At 37.8% G+C, this 23,433-nt stretch overlaps 2 protein-coding genes across 12 annotated transcripts; both read left to right on the top strand.

Annotated features, from left to right (window-relative positions):
• The first annotated feature begins 1,016 nt into the window (after window positions 1-1,016).
• arl13b (ADP-ribosylation factor-like 13b) lies at window positions 1,017-12,228 on the top strand. 11 transcript variants are annotated; one of them, XM_056735713.1, is made up of 11 exons: window positions 1,023-1,753; window positions 4,129-4,199; window positions 4,286-4,535; window positions 7,654-7,759; window positions 7,955-8,157; window positions 8,500-8,611; window positions 8,697-8,856; window positions 9,045-9,164; window positions 10,411-10,479; window positions 10,931-10,995; window positions 11,091-12,228. In XM_056735713.1, exons 1-11 carry the CDS (start codon window positions 1,695-1,697, stop codon window positions 11,130-11,132), a joined length of 1,257 nt encoding a protein of 418 aa, XP_056591691.1. In that variant the 5' UTR covers window positions 1,023-1,694; the 3' UTR covers window positions 11,133-12,228. The 11 variants fall into 11 exon arrangements, 9 of the variants coding, with proteins under 9 accessions (XP_056591690.1, XP_056591688.1, XP_056591691.1 ...); XM_056735715.1 differs by adding an exon at window positions 10,756-10,808 and having other exon boundaries at window positions 1,024-1,753; window positions 10,931-12,228; XR_008905049.1 differs by having other exon boundaries at window positions 1,022-1,753; window positions 10,411-10,995.
• A 4,489-nt stretch (window positions 12,229-16,717) lies between these two features.
• Window positions 16,718-21,792, top strand: nsun3 (NOP2/Sun RNA methyltransferase 3). Its single transcript, XM_056740019.1, has 6 exons — window positions 16,718-16,925; window positions 17,111-17,220; window positions 17,442-17,800; window positions 18,884-19,038; window positions 21,165-21,286; window positions 21,427-21,792. Exons 1-6 carry the CDS (start codon window positions 16,773-16,775, stop codon window positions 21,689-21,691), a joined length of 1,164 nt encoding a protein of 387 aa, XP_056595997.1. The 5' UTR covers window positions 16,718-16,772; the 3' UTR covers window positions 21,692-21,792.
• Window positions 21,793-23,433: the final 1,641 nt, after the last annotated feature.

The following is a 23,433-nucleotide window of genomic DNA, read 5'->3' as shown; positions in this document are numbered from 1 at the left end:
TTTGTCTGCCTAACCTATATGACATGCAAATAATAATGTATAATCATTATTACAATACCAAAAGCATCAATATTTTTGTTTGTATGTTTAAATCGTGCAGTGCCTGTTTTTATATCCCATGATCATATGTTCCTCTGACTCAAAGACATCAGTTCTGCATCATTTACTCACCCTCTAAACCTGTATAGATGTCTTTGTTCTGGGATTTGGGAGAATGTCAGTAACCAATCAGGACTCAACCCCATTTACTGCTATAGTGGGGGAAATAAATACTATGGGAATCAATAGGATGGTCTGTTTGTTTTTGTCTTTTTTCATAATTTATGTTTAATGTATAACTTGCACTTAACATTAAAATGAAATTACATTAATCTTACATTTTGTAATATTGGCGTAAATATGACACATTTGACCAGTATTATACAGAAATAAACCATACATGCTACTGCAGTGTAAAGATGACTTCTGTTGATGTTCATAACATTTTACTGTCTAGTTTGTCGTTGTTTTTATTGGTTGAAATAACTGATTAAATATAATATTTGAAGACAATGTATATAAAAGTCAATGCACATTTGATGCTTTACCTTAGCTTTGGCTACCTACAACTAAGACACACACAGCTTGACATACAAACTACAGTTTCTACAATCCTGCTATATAGGTGTAAAGTATGTACATTGAGCAGTACTTGTTTGAGGCCAAATTTATTTTTATTTTTGATACATCATTAAAAAATATAAAACAATTTATTTTATTTGGATTCATTTGTCTATCTTTTTTCCATCCGCTGCAGAAACTTAACAGATCTCCCTTCAAACTTTTGATAAAACTTGATATTACTTTTTCATCCATAGGTGTGTGCAGGATTAGTGCGCCTCCGTCCACTATACGCGCTATTGCTTCACTTTCATCAATTAAAGGCCAAATGTGTGTTGCCAAGTCCATGTAATATGCATTTTCCTCCGACCACTTTGAATGACATGGACATGTTACTTGTCAGTTTGTAAAGTATGGTAAAAGCCAAAACCAAAAAAAAAGGAGTCTGAGTAATATAGTAATTCAAATACTTAATGGTTTTGTTTTTGTATCAGGAGATGAGTTTACCGAACACTTGGCAACACAGACCCTCGATGCAACACAGGCTGCAGCCATAGCAGCCAGATTTAGCTTGGTAAACAAAGCGAGCTAGCGGGTTAACAGTTAGCCATATAACGGTTCTGTAACATTGCTGTAAAATATAGTTTTATTAGATAGTTTTAAATAGTAAAATAATTGATATATCGCGCAAATCTCGTTCTCATGACAGCATATGTAATTAAGTAGTTTTAGGGGTTCGCATACACTAGCTAACTGGTTAACGTTAGCAAGTGAGATTTTCGTGAGGTCGCATTCATAGGAATCGAAATGAAACTTCAACGTATGATTAGACTTTTACGTGACAGTGGGACTTTTTATCTTAGTTTGCAAAGTTTATTTTGTGCCCCCATTGTCTAATAGTAAAAGCTAGCACAATGTCCGTGGTCAAATGTTTACACGTTGCTCGGATAGGCAAATAAAAATTGAATGCTTGCTAAGCAGATACGTATCTAGTCAAAATAACTCGAAAAATAAATAAGTTAGCTAGGAAATATACGAATCCGCCCAAATAGCTGTCATGAAATAAAACCCAAATCATAAACATTTGGGGTGAAATGTTCAATCTGATGGCGAACTGCTGCAACTGGTTGAAACGATGGAGAGAACCTGCGAGGTGAGTGTTCTGTAAATTGAATCACTTGTGTTAGAAAGCAAGACATTTTTCAACATAGACAACTGTTGATCTATCAATAAACCCTTTAAAAAGGAATCCTGCTGTACTTCTAAATATTTAAAAATGACAGTGAAATGCATTATTGATGTGGACTTTTTTAAAGAGGGGTATCACAAATAAAAAAAACTGATTTAAAGCAAATGATTGTTTCTGTTCATACAATGGAGATCAATTGGGTCCAATATTGTTTGGTTACAAGCAACCTTTCAATTATCTTATCAAATAAAAAATGTTATGCAGATTTGCAATGACATGGGGTTCAGTAAAAAAGCAAAAGAATTATCTTTTTTTGTGTGAACTTTACCTTTTATCATTACCCACATGTAACAGAGATATTTTTCGATGATTAGTTGCCCTTCAGGTATTGCTGCAGGAAAGAAGGTGAAGAATTTCTACTTGACTCTTCTTCAAGCTGCAAAAATAGAACAAAGCAAGAATAAAAGCAGCGCAGACTTCCATCTTTCAATTTTAAGGACTGAAAAGCAGAGCTTTTTTCCTATTAAGCTCAAAAACATCTATTAGTTGCGTCTTTTATAGTTTCTACTTATTGGAATTAATTATTGAAAAAGTGAGGAAAATCAAGAAATCAAACCTAAAATAAACTCTTATTGTACAGCAGATATGATGTAGCAACAAATTAGAAAATATATTTTTTAAGTATTATTGTTCAATTAGTTCAATTGTAGTTTTGGTCAAATCAAAATTCAGTGATCGGAGGATTCGTCCTTCAGGTTCCAGTTACAGAAGAACCACTGGGCGTGCTTGACTAAAAGGCAAACATTTAGGGTCGATTACTTATTCATTCTTAATAGATTTGCAATATTTTTTAATAACAGTAAACAATAACATTTTGGTCTACAGAAATAATTTCAAACTGTAAGCATACACCTTTAGATTAAAATATTGGGGGATGTTATCTGAACTCCAACTGTATGTATTTGTCATAGGTTAAAGCCAAGTGATAAATATCTGATTACATCACCTGCTGTGCCTGCAACAGGTTGCTTAATACGCCTGAACCTGGGTCACCTGTTTGGTCATACTGAACATTCATCCTGTGTAAAGTTATAGAGTGCTAGTGATGTCATCGAGATGGTCTCTCTCAGCTGCACACTTCTCAGCCCATAGGCGACAGCTACCTGTCTAATTCATTGCCCTCATTTCATTGGCTGAATGTAGTTATGTTGTCTGGCATGTTGTAACTGATCTTGTTGGGCTGAGCAGAAATCCCCATCTAATCCCTTAGCTACAGTGCAGACCAGAGGGCCAGGAGAGAGACATTGCGTGTGTATGGGCAAACTGAACTTAAGACAAAGAAAAGCTATCTAGCCACATGCCCATTTCAGTCTCGATGAAGGCCTCATGGTTGCAGAGAACTGTCACCTGGATAGTGCGCTTGATGTCCCTGCGGCGCAAATGCTGTAGTTAAGTACCTGTTAGTGTGTGTTTCTTAATGATGTTAGATTTGTGTTTTGCTGTGTGAATACGTGGCGACCGCAGGGTTTGTTTACGCTGCCTGGCCCATATGTTTGGCATTTCTTCAGAATTAAATTTGATGAGGGTGGACTGAACTCCCATGTCATTTCAGTATATTTACCTTACTCCACAGATGTCTTGTTATGCCTTGTTTATTGCTTTTTTGTTGAAATACTTGCCTCCACAGCCTTTGTTGAAATTTGATAATGTATTGAAATAAAAAAAAAAGTATATGAAATGTACAATGTCAAATCTAAGCCTACCTTGTTTAGATTTTACGTTTGAGCGGGTTATTCTGTTTCATTCTTTTAATATTCCAGTGCGTGTTTGCCAGACAAGAGAAGCAATAGTGTTAGCTTGTCTTAGCTGTTGGCATAGACGTAAGTTCCGGCAATAGTTTGCATGAACAAAGGTGAGGTTGCGAATTGCAACTAGCGGCTCATTACGTTTGCCGTTCCCTTTTGAAGCACTACGGTGGCTGACATGGGACTAAGATGTTGTCACATTTTTGCTTGGTGGCAGGAGGAGATAATGTGTTTACGAAACGCGCTCTGTGGATTAGTTTGTCTTTTTAGGGAAACTGTTGTTGAAACAACATGGTGAAATGCAAAGGGACCTGATGTGTATGTAGATAGTAAAAGCTCATTCTAATGAAATAAAAACATAACGCTTTATTATGTAAAGTCTTTATACACATCTGAAGGCATAGTCTGTATATCATATGGCATTTCTGTCAATAGATCCTCCACAAAATTACACATTGCAACTTTAAGGGTGAGTGTCTTGACGTACAGTATAATAAATATAATAAATAATAAACTTGGTCTGTGTCTTTGCAGGAAGGTGACACTAGTTATGGTCGGCCTGGACAATGCAGGAAAAACAGCTACTGTCAGAGGTATTCAGGGAGGTAAGGTCTTCACCCCATTGTGTTATTTAATTTAATTTAATTTGTCATTCATGATAATTTATACAACGTTTATATTTCTGTAATAGAAAGCCCTTTAGATGTAGCACCTACAGTGGGCTTCTCAAAGGTGGACCTGAAGCAGGGAAAGTTTGAGGTCACAATCTTCGACTTGGGCGGTGGGAAGCGCATCCGTGGGATTTGGAAAAACTACTACTCCGAGTCCTATGGCGTGGTATTTGTTGTGGACTCCAGTGATGTCCAGAGGATCCAAGAGACCAGAGACACAATGGCAGAGGTCCTTCGCCATCCTCGTATTGCAGGCAAACCAGTATTAGTGTGAGTTTCCAAAGCTTATTTTCTGTAGCACTGCTTTAGCCTCACAAAATGTCTTTGTTTCGACTCCCAGGGAACATACATACCGATCAATTGAAAAGCTCTGAGACATGACAGGGTCTGTAAACCGAAAACAGTTTCTTGTTGAAGCCATTCGTAACAGAAGCAGTTTATGTCTTTCAGTCATTTTATGTTATATGTCAAATGAGAAGCAGGTTCCTTTACATTTAAAGGACTGTTTATTTAAAAAAAATTCTCTCTACCCAAATGGCAGTAAAGTTTTTTCCTTGCAATAGATTTGCATACACTTATACAGTTGAAAGAAAAAGTATGTGAACCCTTTGGGCTTACTTGGATTTCTGAAATTGGTCATAAAATGTGTTCTGATCTTCATCTAAGTCACAACAATAGAGAAACACAGTCTGCTTAAACTAATACCGCACAAACATTATACGTTTTCATGTTTTTATTGAACACAACATGTAAACATTCATAGTGCAGGGTGGAAAAAGTATGTGAAACCCTAGGCTAATGACTTCTCCAAGAGCTAATTGGAGCCAGGAGTCAGCCAACCTGGGGTCCAATCAATGTGATGAGATTGGATGTGCTGATTAAAGCTGGCCTGTCCAATAAAAAACACACACCAGTTTTGAGTTTGCTGTTCTGAAGAAGCGTTGTCTGATGTGAACCATGCCTCGCACAAAAGCACTCTCAGAAGACCTACGATCAAGAATTGTTGACTTACATAAAGCTGGAAAGGGCTACAAAAGTATATCTAAAAGCCTCGATGTCCATGTGTCTGCGGTAAGACAGATTGTCTACAAATGGAGAAAGTTCAGCACTGTTGCTACACTCCCTAGGCGTGGTCGTCCTGTAAAGATGACTGCAAGAGCACAGCGCAGAATGCTCAATGAGGTGAAGAAGAATCCTAGAGTGTCAGCTAAACACTTACAGAAATCTCTGGCACATGCTAACATTTTTGTTGACAAATCTACAATAAGGAAAACATTAAACAAGAATGGACTTCATGGGAGGACACCACGGAGGAAGCCACTGCTGTCCAAAAAAAACATTGCAGCGCGTTTGAAGTTTGCAAAAGAGCACCTGGATGTTCCACAGCACTACTGGCAAAACATTCTGTGGACAGATTAACCCAAAATTGAGTTGTTTGGAAAGAACACACAACGCTATGTGTGGAGAACAAAAGGCACAGCACACCAACATCAAAACCTCATCCCAACTGTGAAATATGGTGGAGGGGGCATCATGGTTTGGGGCTGCTTTGCTGCCTCAGGCCCTGGACGGATTACTGTCATCGATGGAAAAATGAATTCCAAAGTTTATCAAGACATTTTGCAGGAAAACTTAAGACCATCTGTCCGCCAACTGAAGCTTAACAGAGGATGGACGATGCAACAGGACAACGACCCAAAGCATAGAAGTAAATCAACAATAGAATGGCTTCAACAGAAGAAAATACGCCTTCTGGAGTGGCCCAGTCAGAGCCCTGACCTCAACCCGATTGAGATGCTGTGGCATGACCTCAAGAGAGCGATTCACACCAGACATCCCAAGAATATTGCTGAACTGAAACACTTTTGTAAAGAGGAATGGTCCAAAATTTCTCCTGACCGTTGTAAAGGTCTGATCTGCAACTATAGGAAACGTTTGGTTGAGGTTATTGCTGCCAAAGGAGGGTCAACCAATAATTAATCCCAAAGGTTCACATACTTTTACATGTTGTGTTCAATAAAAACATGAAAACGTATCATGTTTGTGCGGTATTAGTTTAAGCAGACTGTGTTTCTCTATTGTCGTGACTTAGATGAAGATCAGAACACATTGTATGACCAATTTATGAAGAAATCCAAGTAAGCCCAAAGGGTTCACATACTTTTTCTTTCAACTGTATATACACATAATACAGTACATACATCTTTAAAATGGGCTTCCCATTGCCATATCATTTTTTTTGCCTGAATGGTTCCCTGAATGAATCTTTCTGTTTGCAATGGGGTTTTTGACGTGGAAAGTGTTAATTACATTAAAAACGAAAAATTAAATGTTTATTATTGTAATTGTTCAGTACATTATTTTTGGTGTTAAGCCAAAAATTGTTCTTTTATGGCATCGCTGTGAGGAAGCCTTTGTAAACATTTTTTTTGCATAAAAGTAAATTAAAGTGAAAGCAACCATAGGTAAAGAATGTTTTTTATGTTTTCCATATCCTAGTTTTAACATATAAAAACACTGTGTTCAGCTTGCTTCAGCACCCTGCAGAGGTCTTTATAATTTTGTGTGGTGCAGCTCTCTTACCATGCAGTAAGTAACACTACCTGACAGAATGATTTCAGTGGTACACCAGTAAAAAGATGTAGACCTGGGAGCCCATCCTCAATATCCCCTGGTGCATAAGATAATAAAGGGATTGATGTGCCTGCCTAAACAAGGCGTGTGTGTGGTTCATGTGAAGTCATTGTTTTGCTTCACATTCTTGCTTGCTGGTATTCAATAAGAAAGAAGTATCCAGACCTCACTGTGTTGAAATCTCCTGGCCCTTTGTGGTTAGGTCTACCACAGTTGTGTCTGTGTGTGTAAAGAATATAGGTGTGGAGTCAGAATATAACCCTGAGGAACCCCAATTTGGAGAGTGGAAGTTGGTGAGGTTTTCCATTCTTGCTGCTGCCTACCTGTCAGAAAGTTCTGGCTCCATCTGCAAGAAGGTGTTAGACCCATGACCTTGAGCTTGGTAATTACCCTGGAGGGTGATGAATGTCCGGCTGTAATCAGTGAAGAGCTTTCTCACATCTCACAATCCCCAGCCTGTGGTTCAAGTGGAACAGGGCGGTATGCAATTAATGGACAATGTATCATGTGTATATCTGATGGTGTGTTAGACAAGCTGCCGTGGGTGCAATTAACTTCGGGAGTGAGGTGCAGATGAAGTCCTTGACTACATTTAGCTTGTTAAATGTGCTCAAAAGTGAAGAGTGCTTTATAACATAAGACTAATTATTTGTTCCACCTGAAGTGCAGACCTCAGGTCATTTGTATGTGACAGCTTACCGAGTGACCTGCTCTTGTTGTGACCAACCTCTAATTTCTTCTCATTGGCTTCCAGACTGGCTAATAAACAGGACCGAGACGGGGCATTGGCTGAGGCAGATATCATCGAGAGCCTGTCATTGGAGAAACTTGTCAATGAGAATAAATGCCTCTGCCAAATTGTGAGTGATTAATATAGTTTGTATTGCCCGGAGGTTCAATCAACTTCGGTTTTGATTTGGCATTTGTATTTAAACTATAGGGGTGAGAGCTTATTTTCATTTTTTATTTTTAAAGTTGTTATTTTCAACACATTGAAAAAGCATAAAAATCAATCTCATAAAACAAAGACTAAACGCTGTCTTCTGTACTTTCAGGAGCCCTGTTCCGCAGTGCTGGGTTACGGTAAGAAGGTGGACAAATCCATCAAGAACGGCCTTAACTGGCTCTTGAACAACATTGCTAAGGACTACGAGATAATATCAGAACGTGTGCAAAAAGATACAGCAGACCAAAGGGCTCAGGAAGAACAGGACAAGAAGGAAAGAGCAGAGAGAGTCCGGAGGATAAGAGAGGAGAGGTCAGTGAACTCCTTAGCTGTCACTTGGATAACGGTGTCAGGTCTGAGGTTTTTTAAGCAATAGCATGATTGGAGTCCTGTTGTAATAAACATCAGCATTAGCACAGAGATGCTAATATACAGCAACCGTTTTATAAGCTGTTGAAAGGAGTGAGTATCAAGAACATTGTGGTCAGTTTGTGTTTTTTCTACTCTGCACTGCTAACTCTGCGTCTGTAACAAAAGAGTGAGATTAGAGGAACTATTACATACAACTGTCTTCAAGTAGAAGTAAACGGAGTGATTTGTTAAAAAACTGTTCAAAACGCAAAAGGTTCATGAAGATGTTTTGTACTCTTACAGAGACAGGCAGGAGCGAGAGGAGGTGGAGCGAGAAGGAAGGGTGGTGAAAGAGGAGGAGCTAGATGATAACATGGACAACCCATTCCAACCTATAAACAATGTTGTTACAGAGGTTGGCTATCACAAACTCACATTTCTTTTATACAGAATCAAGATACGTTACCATGTTATTCAATATATATATAAATATACCACAGAAAGACAACAGACTGAAAAAGGAAATAGAGATGCAGAGACCTAGAGAGGAGGGCCACATGAGCAACACTCAAGATCAGACAGATCTTCAAGATGAAGCGGAAGAGGAACAGCAGGAAGATGAAGAGAGTGAGAGACAGACCCCAGAGAGCTCAGAATCAGGTAAAACAGAGCCTAAAATGAAATGATAGGCTCCACAATGTAAAGAGTTATGATTTCAAACATCATTGTTTCATAGCATTTGAATCCATTCTTTAACCTATATATTCAATGGTCAGTGGAGTGTTCTTTGCTGCCTAGCTAATGTGAATGAAGTCATTTAAATGAGTGAAAATGTGACCTTTTATCAGGAGCAGTGGACCAGGCCAAAAAGAAAACTAGAAAATTGAGATTGAAACGTAAGCACAGAGTTGACCCGCTTAGAGTGGAGGAAGCAGCACCCAAAAGTCCCACCCCTCCTCCTCTACCAGGTAATAAATCTTCTGTAGATCATTTTTATGGGTTTAACGATCATTAATTGAAATGCATAAACAATAGAGCTCCGGAGGTTGACTTCACACAAACTGAACTCTGCCATTCTGGCACGCATTCTGGAAGAGTGCTAGAGCGGCTGTGGCATTGGTATTGACAGTGGTCAAACAATAATTTAAAACCAAACTGCATAGACTTAATAAATTGTACTAATTTAACATGATGGACACCTGCTGTCGCTAACCAGCACATGTCACCGCTATCGCTCTGTCGTTATGCTGCCAAATGCAAAACAAGATAGAGCAGCACTCACCTGGTCCAGCTTTGCAATCGCAGTGGGCTCCTAACACAACCCCGTCGTGTCTGACCACCACCCATGGCTTACTCAGTTGACTTACCCTTCCAATGATGACAAACCAGGTTTAAGCCGGCAGACTCCAAATTTGAATATCCTTACAAAATTCAAATCCATTTTTGCCACTCCAGGCTTTAAAAGAGTCTCCGGAGTAGGACGAGGTAAAGTTTATGAGGTAGTTGTAGATATTAGGATCCTGCAGGTCAGGAAATTTATCAGTTTCTTTATTGTTATGCGTTAAAAGCATCCCGGAGGCATTACAGGGATCTGTTATGTTTAATTTATTAAGTTTTTGTATGCACAGATCTATGTCTTTTGAATTGAAGTGCGCAGTGAACTCTGTTGCCTTGAAACTCATGCTGGGTCTGCCAGGATGGCGGTGTAAACAGAAAAGGTCACGTGACTGCTGGAGCTCTATACCGTCTTTTAATGTGAATATTAATCCTTTAAAGCAAAAGTCTAGGTATTCCAAATTTAATTTATGCTTTAGTTATTTAAACTTTTTTCTTTTGCTGGCAGGTTTCCAGCATTTTAATCAAAAAAGAAATTTTAAATCTGACTCGAATAAGAAATACAACAAAGGTCATTTTCTACTTTTTAGCAGATTAGCAGTTAAAATAATTTTAAATAACATCTTGTGGCCCTCTTGGGAGGGGATTCTAAATAATAATCATTTAATTATCTTAATCATTGTTAGTTTCAAATTCTACTATAATTACATTTCAGTGAATTAATGTTTTACACTGTTCTTTATTTTACTGACATTCCAAATTGCACATTCAAATGTTGGGTGCAAAATGTTTCTTATTTCATGTGTTTAATTACCAATTTCTCATGGTTGCTTTAAATTAACAACTTTAACAGCTAATGGTTTTAATTTTATGTTTTAGTTGGATGGGCTACCCCTAAAGTTTCTAGGCTCCCCAAACTTGAGCCTCTTGGAGATACAAGGCATTCTGGTAATTGTTGGTTTATTGCACCCATTCCTTGTCTGGCATGTCGGCCAGCTTGCGCATCACTAACATTGCTTTTTCCCATTGTGTTTTCTAACCATATAAGAGTTGCCCATTGTTTTGACATGAAAGCTTTGTTTTCTCTTCATCCTCACAGCAAGCTTCAACCACATCTGTCATGAGCCAACAGAAATACCACAGCCTAATAAAACGTTACTAACATAATTATCTTAACATCTCATTTCCTGTGATGTGACTAATGTGTTTTATTTGTTTTCCTAGTGCCTAGTGTTCTGTGTCCAGTTTTGAATACCAAAGCAGTCTCACATTGATCTGTAAATTTATTCTTCTTGCTTACCCGTGTAGTCATAATAGAAATTAGTTCCTTGTTTATTGTTGCAGCTTAAAAAAATGCACTGACCTAAATATCTTTTCCATGACTCTCTTTCATTGGCAGATTTCTATGGCAAACCTCTCCCACCTGTAGCAATTAGACAGAGGCCAAACAGCGATACTCATGATGTAATTTCCTAAAACTACCTCTGCTTTCCCCTCACTGGTTAGCAATTCGTAAGGGTCTCAACCAATCAAAGTCTTGTTGTGTTCTTATCTTCAAGCTCGGGCAGTGTAGCAATGTACATGGATGTAATTGCCCATGACGAACTGATAACCTGCCGGCATTCCCAGTGGAATACATTACCCAAGGAACCAGTGACTGATGGTGAGCAGAAGTTGCTTGCTTGCCAGTGTTTAAGAAGTTGAGATGACTACAGCTACCTCTATGGAGCAATGCTTGATTTGTGGGGAACATACATGTGCTGTACAAAATGTTCAAATACAGACTTGGATAAGACTTTTCTCTTTAGCAGTCCGTCAAGCTTTTTTGTCAAAATAATGCTTAAAATCAGTATTAACACACACTTCAGATTCTTCACAGTTTAAAAAAAACATTACAGACATATTTTTAAGAGAATTGAAAAAATATGTTAAAACATAAGAACAATTTTTAATTTGTGTACTTGAAATTGTACAAACATGTCTTCAATAGTTTTTAATGGTTCAAATGCATATCTGCTCAAGCTTAAGAATTTGTGCATACATATATAGACATATTACATGAATGATTGTGACACAATTTGCCTTGAAAATATCAGATGGTCTTTTAATTAGCAGCCTTTATAGGTCTATACATTATGCTGTCTTACTTTTTGAGAATGACATTGATACTCTTGAATAGCACCAGCAACAGATATACATATTGTATGTACGATGTTCACTGTGCAGTCTGAATTGTATCTTATGTATGTGATGTAAAATATTTGTGAAAGCTCTTTATTGCTCTACAAAGTTTGAAATAGCATTTTATGTGCTCATGGGACATTAGTGCTTTATCAGAAAAATTATGTCTTATTAAGAATGATAATTACTTTCATATATTTCAGGCTTGATTTAAAGACTGATTCAATTCTCATTGTAACACTATCCCATATATTATTTTATAATGTCATATACTGTAAACAGTGCTCTCACATTTGTCAGATGTACCAAGCTATTGTTGTTTTTATACTTCACACTTGTTTACACGTGTGATCAGTTTGTATTTAACACCCACACAACTATTTTGCAACAATAATATTTATTATTTCTGAAGATCCCTTCCCACCCATATTGCTATGCTTTCATTATCTGCGCCTTTTGTACCCAGTTTACATTTCATATGAATGTTGAATATGAAATAAAAAATATTTTTACTCAGTTATGTGAATATGGGTGTTGGATGTATATTGTTCATATGATTTGTTTCGGAAAGTTTAGATGGTTTGCAGAATGATTCATATAGTACAGTATCATTCATGTGCCAGCAAAAGGGAGTTAATTGTATGTAACACTCAGCTCGGCAAATGTAAAACTGTTATTAAAAGATTTTAAAGTTCATACGTTGATATTAAGTTAAATATTGCTGCTCTCTGTGCAGCTCAAAAGCTATGCAAATTTGCAGGTTTTATGGAACAGTCAAATTGTATTGTAACAGTTAACAGAGTTGTTGATGCCATAGTAAGTGCCATTTTACATTTATGCATTTGTGCAAAATACTTACATTACATTGTATTATACATTTTTTTATCTGACTATGTGCAATCCCCTGGGATCGAACCCATGATTTGGCATAGATAGTGCTCCATGCTCTAACCACTGAGCCACAGGAAAGCTATTTTAAAACAAAAACCGTGGTAGAGACAATAGTAGATACACAATGTGCTATACAGCAACTGATAAAAGGTGTGGGAAGTGAGTGGCCAAAAGGGGAGTGTCCTCAACTCTATTAATTCCTAGACACCTTGGCATTGATGGATGTGATGTTGCTTTTTTGCTAAGCAAACTGAATCCAGTGAATCCATTTTAAAATTGTGAAGACTGCATCCCTGGAATGTTCCCAGCAGAGGTCCTCATGGACAAGAAACTGCAAACTATGGAGCCAAGGGAACAGAATAACAATAAACCATCAATCTTGTTTAAAATCTCAAGAATCAACAAAAGTTGTAATGTTGAAAAATCTTTTTTCATTCCACATGAGTGGGTCATGGTAGTTGACAAGGAGCAAAGAAGACAGAAGACAGAAGACTGAAACAAACCAAATTCAAAGTAAATATTTTTTGAACTGCTATCATGATGATTTTTGAGCTAATAAGAGAACAACAACAAAATTATGAAAGAAGAGAATAACCTAATTAACAGTAAACATTCCTGTCTACAGTTTGTGTCATAGGATGGAGCATATCCTGTACCATCCTAGTCCTGGTGGGTATTCCAGCAAGCTGGTTATGTGACATACCTGGGTAAGTTTAAGGGTTGGTTAGCTGAGACCCTCAACTTTCGCTTCCAAAAACAGAGGAAACTTTCTGGGTATATAAGTAACAATAGCAACTCACTCTATGAAGATAACCTGCTCTATAATATTTGATGCATTTTAGGGCAGATGTGGTGTAATGGTTAGAGAGATAGACTTATGACCCAAAGGGCGCACGTTTGATTCCCAGTCTGGCAGGCCGGATTCCCAGGATAAGTTTAATCATAGATTATCAACTATGGCATAGTGTTTACAGATTTATCACTTTAATTCGAAGGAACAAAACTAAGACTACATCAGCGGTTGAATATAAAGCAGATACAATACTGTCACGGTTCATGGATTCATTGACTCTCCCTCGCTATGTGGATGCACGTGTGTTGAATGGGTGCGGCTCATCAGCACTACTCGGGATCCTGTTTTGAATTAGAAAGTCCTATATATTGTTTGTCACTCCGTCTTGTCTTTGTCAGATGATTGTGGAGGTTCTCGGGTCGGCACTCTCCGTCTATTCTCCTCGCGCCAGTTCCTGGTGTCTGTTTGGACTTCTGCCTTGTTCTGAGGATCGTGTTCTGGTTTCCTGCAAGCTGTCTGCCCCAAGAGTCCTGTGTTGCCGAACTATTGACTCCCTCTACAGTCTTTGGACCTACACTACCTCTGTTCCATTGGTGTTAATAAACACTAGTTCACTTGCTATTGAATCCTTGACTGTTCTTTCGAGCCATGACAAATACAAAGTCAATTTTCTGTAAACCAAATAAAGGCAGATTTTTTTTTAAGGAACATAGAGTGCAGGAACAAAAAAGGTTTAATACTGCACTGTAAAAAAATGCTGTTAAAAAAACGGGCAATTTCCAACAGTAAAATACTGTTATTTTAATAGACAGTTTAATCCTGTAGATTAACAGATCAAGGCTCGTAGATTATTGCCTTTATGTACATTTGCAGCATTTAACTGTACACCCGTTGGTGCCTGGATTTTTTTTGTGCAAAAATATGTATTTGTATTACAGAAACGTTTAGGCTTAATTTATCGATGGTTAGATTTTAAAAGTTATTTATTGTAATAAGTTGTTAAAACTTTGTCCAGCATACATTGGGCTGTTCTTTTATTTATTTTGCAAACATACCTAAAGCTGTCCTTTACCAACTGTTTAATAATTGTTAACCAGCGATTTTAGTTAACTATCATATCCCTAACATTTTCATATGCAATACAAGCAGCTGTTATGTTGTACTTAATATTTGTGATTAATACATTGTTATCTTTCATTGATGATATTTTTATTATTCCCAGATTCACTCCTGCATGCTTAATTAAAGTAAGAATACTTTACTGTGGAAAATTAAGTGATCACACAGAGGCACAAAAATGATTTAATTACAAATTACAAATGGATAAATGATGTTAAGAGATAAATGTTTGAAATATAAACTTGTGAGAGATATAATACAGGGCCTCCTGTGAAACAGCCAGCAGGTGGCAGCAAGTTTTTACTAGGTCAATCATTTATTCAGTCTATTCTTTGAAAACGAGTAAGCAGCAGAGAAGCAAGTGAATGTGTTTACTGTACATACACCCGCTCCACATGAGTTACATAACATCATGTAATGTGGACTTTATGATGTCATAGAACACATAGTCTCAGGCTATTAACACATTCAAACACATGGTGAAGCTTGAAAACATGACATTATAGGGAGGAAGGACAACAATCTGTTAAACTTTAGGAAGCATTAGCACAAACATTTTACGTTACACATAGCTGTGTGCGAGTTAACTGAGGTTGGGTACACCAATATTGGGGCAGCGAGAGACCAGGGCTATATGGGGCGATGCCAAGTGTGGAACTGGACACTTGCCAGTTATCTGTCCCCCTGAACTGAGTAGTCCCTTGGTGGGCAAAGCTTCAAGCTCCCCCTCAAAAATCTTGGGGTCCAAGCAGCACTCTCACCAGTCTTTGTGGATGAAAGCGACACATTGCCATTGTGTGTTTTTCTGACACATCCTGCCCCGTGGGGATTGGATGCCACGGTGCATGTTTTTCCTCTTTTGGAGAGCCCTTGGTGGGAAACTCCGGTCAGGAGGGGCCTACTGTGTCAGGTAGGGTGTGTCGTTCTCCACCTTCACCCAGACTTATGGAAACTGTAGGTCTGGCCTCTGAGGCAGCCGGGCTCATAGACTCAGCCCTTCCAGTTGTTAACTTCTTCCATCCTGAAGGTATGTAGCAGCTGTTTCTGCTGATCATACTCCTTTGAAGGGGCTTTCAGTGGACACCAGCTAGTGGTTTGCTTCCTTTGTGGTGGTTGCAACCTTTTGCTTGTCCTAGAAAGACTTTCTGGGACTCAGTTCGAGCCACATGACAACACCCCAGATACGCTGCTGGCTCACAAGACAGCGTGCTTTCCGGCAATCACATAAATGTATCTTGATTGAGGAATTTTCAGATACTTGTACTAGAAATAAGACAAAAATACTAAGGATACGTTTTTTTTCTTATTCCATCATATTTTTATTTTTGATCTGGTCCTAAAATAGATGTACAATACAATTAGCAAACATTGCACTTTATTTCTTATTTTGATCAGTTTGTCTAATTTTATGCAAATATAAAACAATATTTTAATTTCGATATTGGGAGAAATATCACTAGTTGTCTGTCACTCGTTCACAGTATGAAATAAAAATATTTTTTTTAGCCTACAGTTAATTCAGAAGGACTGAACATAATTTTGGAATGGTCTCAATTTTATCTGTTGCTGTAGCCTATATTTAATAATTATTTATTAATAACATATTATATATTAATAGTTAAAAACAATACAGAACCCACAAGCAAATCAAATGACCCCTCTTCTGTCATATTTACCATATGGACAGAAGAGTTGTAGATTTTAATGAGGAAAAGGATTTGGGACAGGCCAATTTTAAAATACAAAAATAATAATATCTATTGCAGTTATTCAAACATTAAGAATGTAATGTACCATATACATTCAGGATAAAAGTTAAAGATATTTTATTTTCATCTAACAAATAACTAATTTCTGTAACATGCTTATTTTTTTTGTTTTTAAAATAAGTGTTTAGTGTGTTTGGAAACAAAACATGTGCATTTCTTTGAGTTTTGGTAAGATCTCATATATTTTTTCTATTATGTAAGTCTGCTTTGCGAAAACTTGAAATATTAATGCAGCAAACTTCATTTTTAAGTCGACACAACTGTTTTTGCAAAGTAGTTAATCTAATGCATGTATTATGTTATTGTGTGTGGACTGTCTTTTATTTGACTACATGATGAAAAAAACGTTATATTAAAGTTAATCAGCAGACGACTTGAAGATGTACAGTCGGAAAACGGAACTAATGTGATAAACCGCGTTTCTCGGGGACGACGGACCGTACTGTAAGAACTTAAAAATATCGTGTTGTTTGCTGGTAAACATATCTATGTTTTCTTCAACATTATGGCAGATTGAGGCATGTTCCAGAAGCTCTGTTCTGTTTCTGAAGTCTTTAAAGTGTGCCGCGTTCGCCTTGTCTCACGGTCATTGCTCCAGCGCGCACACTGTCACTCATCCAAGCAGCGGACAGAAGTCGAAGGTTCGTTTTAGTTTAACGTTAGCTAATAAAACAATAATAAAAACAATTTCAAACGGAAACAAACATTGCCAACACTGCCGGTGCATTAAAAAGTTTTTATGGACTTATAACAGTATTAAATTAAATATAAATGCTTATTAATGTATTTTCATTCATTTTTGCATTGATATTATTCACCTCATCAGGTCTCAGTACGTTGTCGGTCTAAACCTCAGAGACAGGTCTGTAAAACTGTACTGCAGCATTTTGATTCACAGTACAGCGAAGAGCTTGGAGAGCAGTGGAAAAGTGCAAGGTAGGATCCTATAGTGTTTCCTATTATGTTCTGTGATTTAAGGTTCCTTTTTATTTCTAGACCATTATTATACAGTTTTTAAAGCATGATTTAATCAACCAAAAGTTCAGTGCGTTTTGAAACAGTAGTTTGGACATTCCTTTTTTGTCATGCATCATGGTCATTCCATAGTACATGAATGTGATAATAACAAAGCCCTTATTAATGTTTTATGTCTTTAGGGATGTGCTTCTTAATCCGCACTCATGGCAATATGGTGTCCTGCTTAATCGCTTCAGTGACCTTACAAACCTTGAGCAAGGCCTCAGAGCGCTAGGATACACAAGCCTCCTTCCACGGGTACAGTCTGAATCCCAGTCCCATACAGCCCACATCCCTCTACAGTGTCTTATTCACCGAGATCCAGTCCGTCTGCCCAACCAAGGTCACCAACCAGGCTGGCTCAAACAGTACTTTCTTCTGAATGCATCTTCTGTTCTGCCTGTACTGGCTTTAGATGTGAGGGACGGAGAAAAAGTGCTTGATCTTTGTGCAGCTCCTGGTGGGAAAAGTCTGGCCATACTGCAGACAGCCACTCCTTGTAGGTTCCAATAGGTGTTTAACTTATTACAGATTCGTAACAATGTACCTGCGTCATGGCTTTGAGAAATGTATGTTACAATATCATCCCTATCACAAGCCCCACATTTTTTACAGTGGTAACAACAACATGCTATTTTGCACCTACATAATAATATTATGCTGTGTATTTGCGACCCTCATTAAGTTAGACGTTTATCTTGAACATTTATTCCATGTTGGAATGCCTTTTCGTAATTAATTAAATTGCTCAGTTTTCTCAGATACAAACATTTAGACATACACATGTACATGTACAACACCACATAAGTGCTAAGTTTTAACACAGGTTTCAGTGTTAAAAAAAGGGCAAATGGATGTCAAACAGTGAATGTTTATGTTTTCTGCAAGTTGCTATATTTGTTATTTTGGTATTCACTTTTTCATTTCAGGCAATGGGTAATTTCTTCAATATCCAAACAAAAAGGGTCAGACCAAATGCAAACATAGCACTGCGTAGAATAAAGAGCTGTATTGATTGAGTCTGCTTTCTGTAAAATGATATTTCGTTAATTAACTCAAAGTCCCGGTTTTACAAGCAAGGCTTAAGCCTAGTCATAGACTAAAGTGCATGTTCGAGCTGTAAGTGAAAACAACCTGCACTGACAAATCTTCAAATAAATCTGTGCCATTAGAAAATTACCATACAAAAATAACAATTTAGAACCGAAACAGGAATTGCTTCTGGATCAGTATTATTCACAACTTGCAAAATGGTCTATGTAGTGTTTAATTGTTTCATAAATGTATATGCAAGCAAAATCTGATACATTTCTTAAGCATCCCTTCATATTTATGTCTTTCTTGCACTTTTTTAACTCGATAACAAAATTGTGCTATTTGTTATCTTGCATTCTCCTTCCGTTCTCCCGCTTGTGTATTAATCATGCATTGTATGCTACAAATATTCAGCTCTTATGACAAATTGCTTATCATGTTCCTCATTTGTAAAACACCTGAATTAGACTACGCTGAACAAATGAATAAATGTAAATGTTCTATTGTGCCCTGCACTGTTAATCATGTGATATAATTGAACTGTTAGGGCTCCTGCACTGTAATGAGGTGGATCCGCACAGAAACGACTGGCTGTTGAAGACTCTGGAATCTTATGTTCCTACTACGCTACAACATTTGCTTTCAGTGACTCGCCTGGATGGCAGGAGAGTTGGAGGTGAGCGGCCGGGGGCTTATGACAAGGTATAACACTCCCCTCTGCTCATCTAGCATACAACACACAACTACAACCCAAAAATGAAAATTCACATCACATTTGACAGATGTTTCTATCCACAGCAAATCACAGTGGGTTCAAGCTACATTTTGTAAGTTTGTGTGTTCCTTGGGCGTAGAGGCCAATAACCCTGGTATTGCTATCACTCTGCTCATAAGACTTTTTTACTTTCTACTAGTAACACAAAAGGAGATAGTTTAATAAATATTCAGTTGGGTTGAATTCGATACAATGCTACTAACATTACATTATAACAAGCATCACTGAGGATTGGTGTGGTTTAAACATGTTGTCTCCAATAAGGCAACTGGCTTTATTTAAAATTAAACAAATTTCCTATAACTCCATCTCTTGATTAATATTTATAATTTGCTAACCATATTAATAAATATGTATACAAAATTAGTACTTAATATTTTATTTGTTCAACTATGGGGAAAATGAATGAGGTCACTTTAACAAGAAAAAATCAGCAAATTTAATTTTCTAAAGGAAAAGAACAATAACTGCAATATTTAATTCTGTTATCGGTACGATCCACATGCACTTAATAATCTTCTCAGAATGTCAGCCATTCGGGTGTCTAATAAGAAACAAAACCAACCAAAAAAAAGATTATTAAATAAAATAACAGTCTAGTGTGAATGTCCCAATTTCACATAATTCTCTATGACATCACTAGCTCGGTTGTTCTCCAGCCCCCTCATTTACCATATTGACCTACCGCTTACTGCTATCACTCACAATACATCTTAAAACAACCAAAAAGCTGCAAGGTGGAATAGAGGTTTTCTGCACGCTCACTCATTTGAAGTCAAAGCTGCATACGTAGACATTTTTTTCCCACTCATCACAGGTGACGAGACGCCAGGCAGGTCACCAGCATCCCTGCAGGCCAAACATGTCAATCAAGCAGTGAATGTGGCGCTTTTAAGGTGCCTAGATACTGCTGACTGAGTAATATCCTTTGCTGGCACTGAAAAGAGTCGGGCCACTGAGCAGAAAGGTAAACGAATACACAATGTGACAGGAGGTGTTGTGATGGTTTCAAATGAATGTGGCTCAGGGTGGGTGCTGTGCTAGGAGAGATTAACATTTTAACAGATATCGTGTTTTTGTATAAAGCACAGAATAAAGAAAAATGACATCTGACTTTAGTGTGTGGTGTCGACCAGAAGGTGGCAGTGTTGTTGTTTTTCTCCCACTGACCTCCATTCACATCTGCGCAGTACTTTAGATACATGGAAACTGTAGACGGAGACATGTATACAGGTACGCTAATTTCCCAAAATGCCCAATGAATATGTCTCTGAGTACAATGACTCCCATGATTCAATCACTTTATTAATGCAAGCACTTCGACAAGGGTAACAGGTTGCCTCTTAAACATGCCATTTTCCTTAGACTCACGGGGGTCTTTTTCCACAATCATGTTCTTTAGTAACCCTGGTCTCCGAAGTGCCCCTTGGCATTCTTTTAGTTCGACAAGACAATAGAGCCAACAGAGGGAATTAAGATGCTAAGACAAAGCTGGCCTAAGACAAAGGGCCTTGGCTTGACAAGATGGTTTTAGCCGGTTCCAATGAGGAGAGTATTCCTTAAAGGAAACTAAGAAAGTACTAAGGTAAAACAAAACAGGGAATGAAGGGTTTGCTTAGGAGTGCATAAGGAAGGAGCAGAGAAGTCAAAAAGATATTTTTAAGTCGTCTCTTCTCTTTCAGAGAGATTATTGTTGCGCGTGTGAGTTGTTTGTTTAACCAGTACAGAAGATTCTAGCTCAGGTGTGTTTTGTGATTATTGGCCCCAGGTGTGTGTAGTGTTTCCACTATACTGCTCTCTCTCCGTCAGCCTTTCTCTCATTTGCTAGACCCGGTTCACAGAGGATGGTGCGGGTGTGTTGGTTCTTTTAAAGAGCTAATGAGGCCTGTACTGGCAGGTCTCTGCTGTCCTTCTGAATTACGTTCACTAACCCCCAGGTGAACATGAAATATGTCCCTTCAGTCTCGTACGCAGTTTTTTCCTCCCGGTGGTGGTAAAACTGGCTCTCCTAACTGTGTTTGTCTGTGTGTGTTGCTCTCTTCCTCTGTGTCAGGTGCTTGTAGATGCCCCATGCTCTAATGACCGGAGTTGGCTTTATACCCCTGATACCCACCAAGGGGACATCTGGCTAAAGGAGAGAGCTCAACTACCACTCCTACAGAAACAGCTACTGTGGTAAATATCCGTTGCCCAAACACTCATATAGACATCAAAGTTAAATGCTGTTCTTTTCTTCTCGGTAGTAGATGGTAGTACTGTGTTTTTGTACTATAATAACGGTTGGTAGTAAGTATGTTTGTTTTATCATTTGTCAGTTCGGCCCTAGCTGCAGTGCGTCCTGGGGGAGTGGTTGTTTATTCCACATGCACCATGTCACAGGCAGAGAACCAATCAGTGGTGGAAGCCGTCCTCACATCCTATCAGGGGATGGAGCTTCTGGATCTCACGCAGTTGATTGACTCGCTGTCTGATCACTTTGGCTTTGCCCATCTCCATCCGCCAGTGGGACATTTAGTGATCCCCAAGAAGGGACAGACTTGGGGACCTATGTATGTTTGTCGATTGAAGAGAGTATATTAAAAACTTAGTAGTGTGTCCTTACCACATAAGAGATGTAGTTAACTCAAACTCAACTGCCTTTAAAATGCAAAGCTTTTAAATAAATATCATCAGATCATGTATATCTTGGTTATTTTCATTGACTATATTTTTCCTCATTACTATTTATTTATATGTATTACTTTTGGCAGAATTTTCACACCGTGTCTGTACCGAACACGATGCGACGACACACTGCTTGTTCTAATGGGTCTGGTGTGGACAAAATTTTCAATTATAATGGGTGCTAATGAGTTCTATTGTCTCTTGTCGTGTCGCATCCGGTGTAGACAATGGTGTCAGTAAACAGGTCAGGCAGGAATGCTAGTTGCTCAAGACTCTTCACAGTTGAAACACCACTTAAGAAGAAAGCTGCTTTTGAATCATTTTCAACACTTGAACATAGTTGTGTAAAGCATGCAGACTTGTATTTTCATCTGCATTTCGTTTTTTTCTAAACCTCTAAGCTGATCTGCTCGAGGGGTTTTGATGTTGTCAGCCTTTGAGGTCAATGACAAATTGTGTCTAACAAAACTAAAATCATTTAAGGGGCAAATTTAGAAAATGTGACACCCTTTTAACAAAGTACGTAATAAACTGCAGAAGTGTTTGAATGAATAAAAAGCTATAATAGTGTGAAATGCGTACTGTTGCAATGCTTTGGCTTCATCATATTCAGAGGTTATCAACATTTACAGCAAGGAAGCTGTAGCAACTGTAAAATAGCTGCTTGATATGTTACATATTGGATATTTTTTCGTCCTCAAAGCTTGTTCTCAAACTGTGACGTCTCCACACATATTTATCGACAATGCATAATTGAATTATAACCTATTCTTCAAAGCTTTACCTGCTAAACTTAGTGCAGCTTGAATTTTGCTGTATGCTTTAGATCATTGTCATGTTGGAAGAGGGATTGTATTCTAAATTTCAGTGCTTTTTCAGATTGCTGCAACCTTGTCCTCAGGGATTCTACTGTACTTTGCTCCATCCATTTTTACTTTATGAGTTTTCTAATATTTGCCGCAGAGAAACGTCTTTAAATCTGGATGCTGTAGCCATCATGTTTCACTGTAAAGATTTCTCTCAAGATTAAAGATTGTAGTGTGACTTTGCCTTTTACAAAAGTGGCCTGAAAGTGTTTTCATCCAAGGCTTTCTTCTCGTCACACTGCCATATAGGCAAAAATATGTTATATCATGCATGTCGTTGTTATATCATTGCGCACTGTGTTTGCCATGGAGGCCTGTAATTGTGCAGTCTGTCATTTGTGAGCACTGTGAAGCATTCTGGATATATTCACAGTTGTTTCCTATTTTGTGCTTCATGTCACATCTCTATTGTAGATTTGTATTTTAATAACTTGGAAAAGAAAGTTGATTACTTCAAATCAAATTTGAGTTTTTTAAAGCAGGAGGTTAATACCTGTGCATTCATCATTTCCATTTTCTTTTATTGCATCATTTACTATTGAATTTAGTAGGATATCTTATTTGATATTATTGAATAATGTTCGTTAACTGGAAAATTCTCTCATACATCATAGTTTTGTGCAAATAAAAATTGAAAGGGTCCTAAAGAGGTGAATGCTTTTTAAACAAACCATGGAAACCTTTCCTTTGTCTTCACTCCAATTATCCCTCAATCTGTGGCGTATATGAAGTACAAATCTACAATTGAATAAAACATTTACTGATGGTAATGTATCAAATTCTTATTACTGT

This window comes from Triplophysa dalaica, chromosome 2, assembly GCF_015846415.1.
Source record: "Triplophysa dalaica isolate WHDGS20190420 chromosome 2, ASM1584641v1, whole genome shotgun sequence".
Taxonomy (NCBI): Eukaryota; Metazoa; Chordata; class Actinopteri; order Cypriniformes; family Nemacheilidae; genus Triplophysa; species Triplophysa dalaica.
Note: the sequence above shows the minus strand (reverse complement) of the source record. Positions and strands in the feature narration are given on the sequence as shown.